At 43.6% G+C, this 3,026-nt stretch overlaps 1 protein-coding gene across 1 annotated transcript in view; it reads right to left on the reverse strand.

The window, feature by feature from the left end:
- Positions 1 to 2,778: 2,778 nt before the first annotated feature.
- LOC102756160 (nuclease-sensitive element-binding protein 1) overlaps positions 2,779 to 3,026 on the reverse strand; it is a 948-nt gene continuing 700 nt past the window's right edge. Inside the window, exon 2 of the mRNA XM_006772584.2 lies at positions 2,779 to 2,782. Within this exon, the coding sequence (XP_006772647.1) occupies positions 2,779 to 2,782 (4 nt within the window). The remainder of the gene's footprint in view (positions 2,783 to 3,026) is intronic.

The raw sequence follows: 3,026 nt of genomic DNA on the forward strand, positions 1-3,026 counted from the left end.
ATATGGAATGAAATAAAGGTATGTGTGCTGATATGAATTGATTGATGAGTTCAGAAAACACTATTCAGAATATTACTATTTATGTAACAAAAAAGGTGTATATATACACTCCTATAGGCATAGAATATCTCCAGAAGATTATGACAAGAAGCTGTTCTATCTGCCAGGGTCCATTCAGGAGACAGAAATTACACAATAATTTGCATAGTGAAGATTTAATATAAAGAATAATCTTATATAATAAAAGAGCAACATGCAAATTAACCATCCCTCTGCTATGGTCAAGCCATGCCCACAAGCCAATCAGGAGCGAGTATGCAAATTAACCCAACAAAGCTGGCAACTGCCATGGAGCTAGAGCAAGCAGGAGGCCTGGTTGCCCCGGCCCTCGGCTCTGCTCAAGGCTACAAAGTTTCAATTATAGAAGATAAATAAATCCCAGATACCTGCTTCCAGCCAGCTGTGGCCTCTGCTCAAGGAGGGGCTGGGAGCCTGGGTTCAGCTGGACATGGGCTCCACTTAAGGCTACAAAGTTTCAATTATAGAAGATAAATAAATCCCAGAAAAAGAAAAAAGAAAAAAAGGAGAGGCTGGGAGCTTGGGTCACCAGGGGGTGTGGCCAGCCTGAAAATGGCCATTAGCCCCTCACCCAGGATGGCCAGGCACCCCAGTGGGACTCCCATATGCAAATCGACCGAATGGAGGAATGACTGATCACTATGACACACACTGACCACCAGGGGCAGACACTCAATGCAGGAGCTGCCCCATGGTGGTCAGTGCGCTCCCACAGGGGGAGTTCTGCTCAGCCACAAGCCAGGCTGACGGCTGCCAGCACAGCGGTGGTGGCGGGAGCCTCTCCCACCTCCTCAGCAGTGCTAAGGTTGTCCGACTGCAGCTTAGGCCTGCTCACCGCTGGCAAGTAGATATGCCCTGAGGGCTCCCAGGCTGCCAGAGGGATGTCTGACTGCCAGCTTAGGCCCGATGCCCCAGGGAGTGGGCCTAAGCCAGCAGGTGGACATCCCCTGAGTGGTCCCAGACTGCGAGAGGGCACAGGCCGGGCTGAGGGACGCCCCTGAGTGCACAAATTTTTGTGCACTGGGCTTCTAATTATTTATTAAGTGGGAATAAGAGACCTCTGTTGAATACCCTAATGCTGAGAAAGAGTATCCAAGGAAGGCATGGACTTGGAAGGCAGGGCTCCTCAAAGCTGGGCCCAGACCTCCTTGGGGAGGAGGCAGCCCCTGAATGATGTAATGTTTTGCTGGGTTACCTCATGTCAGAGCTGGTCCATGGGTTACAGGCTGGGAGTCACAGACAAGGACTGACAACCAGGAAATTCCACAAGGGAATCAGGAGTCTGAGGCTAGCAGGAATCACTTGCTGAGGCTGTTGATGAAATTCACTGGGAAACTGCTGAACGAGAGTGCTGTGGAACCTGAAGGGAAGCTGGCTGGTCCACAAATTGGAGTCCTTGGGAAGCTGCCAGGAAGCTGGTGACAGGGGTGTTTCTGAGCTGGCCCTGGGGAAACCACCTGGGCATCAATGGAACTTGCTAGGGTAAGCTCCATCATTGTCTCTCCTACACACCCACCCAGCACCACAGGAATAAGAACAGAAAGCGAACCAGAACCAGGAAGAGAAGCCCATTTTTCCTCTGAAGTCCCTAGCAAGGTTCAACATCATGTCAGCTGACAAAGGAAATGTTTCATTATCAGAAGCAGAGAAACAAACCGGAGATTTGTGGTGGAAAGGCTATAAAGTCATAAATGCCACAGCTGGTAGCAATTGTGTCTGGGGTGGAAAACTGGTTGATGAGACTCAGATGTGAGAGAGAAACATATTACTGTTTGATTTGGCAGAGGGGCATTAAAACATTTTTATAATTATACTGAGTTTCATACTAGAAAATACGTTGATGATAGTAATATGCCAGCTACTGTTCTAAATGCTTTAACTATGTTAAATCACCTATTGTTTCCCCAGTTGGTATTATTAGGTCCAAGTTTTACACAAGATGTAACTGAGGCACAAAGAAATTAAGTAACTTGCCTTAGATTAGTTGGTAAATAATTGACCTGCAACTGATAATCTGGCTACAGAATCACTACACTATGTTAACTTCCCACAGCTGTGAACTTCTGTGGCATAAAACATATGAACAAATCAGTTGTTCATATTGCTCATCAGATTTTCTTTAGGGGTGAGTTGGGTTATATGATTAATGTGTGTGACATTTCCAATCAAGCATATCTATTTGTGAAAGATTCCCCATAGCCCTTTATGTTCTTCCATGGACTCTCTGTGTTGACTGTGATGGGTAAATGGCTTGAACAAAAAATAAAACTTTGATTTTCTAAGCCCTTGGTATTTTGATGCTGCCTTTTACTGAAGCAAAATCTAGCTTATTTTTACTGATACAAATAATGTATTCTGATTAGAGTTAAATAGCAAAAAATGTTTTATAAAATGCTAAATAAGATATATTACTATTCTAAATTTTTTTTATTTAAGACCTTTATTAACAGGTGCTTGCAGTTTGCTGACTTTTTTGAAAAAATCAAGCTGTAAACTTTTATTACAAATTAAAAATGAGGTTCTTAAAAATCTCAACTTGACCAGATATGAAACAATTTAAAAAACCTTTAAAGGTGTATTGAGAAAAACCAGGCTTTTTTTTTTTTCTTAAAAAACACATTTGTCATTACCAAAAAGAGACATCTTTAGATAAAAATAATAAAAACCCCATGCTGCATAGATAATGCAGATAAGTTCTAGTTATCTGGTCAACGGGCAAAAAGCAAGCACTTAGTCTTCAGCTCCAATCTTTTGTTCATTTCTTATTGCTGGAATTTCATTATTCTTCTTGTTGGATGACTAAACCGGATGATGGTAAAGATGGTAAGCCGGCATTTTTTACTCAGCCCCGCCCTGCTCAGCCTCGGGAGCGGACGAATTCTCAGCTGGTGGATCGGCTGCTTTTGTCTCTTTGCCATCTTGTGGGTTAGGGTTTTCTGGGCGTCTGC

The sequence above is a fragment of the Myotis davidii genome, unplaced genomic scaffold, assembly GCF_000327345.1.
Source record: "Myotis davidii unplaced genomic scaffold, ASM32734v1 scaffold766, whole genome shotgun sequence".
In the NCBI taxonomy this organism is placed as follows: Eukaryota; Metazoa; Chordata; class Mammalia; order Chiroptera; family Vespertilionidae; genus Myotis; species Myotis davidii.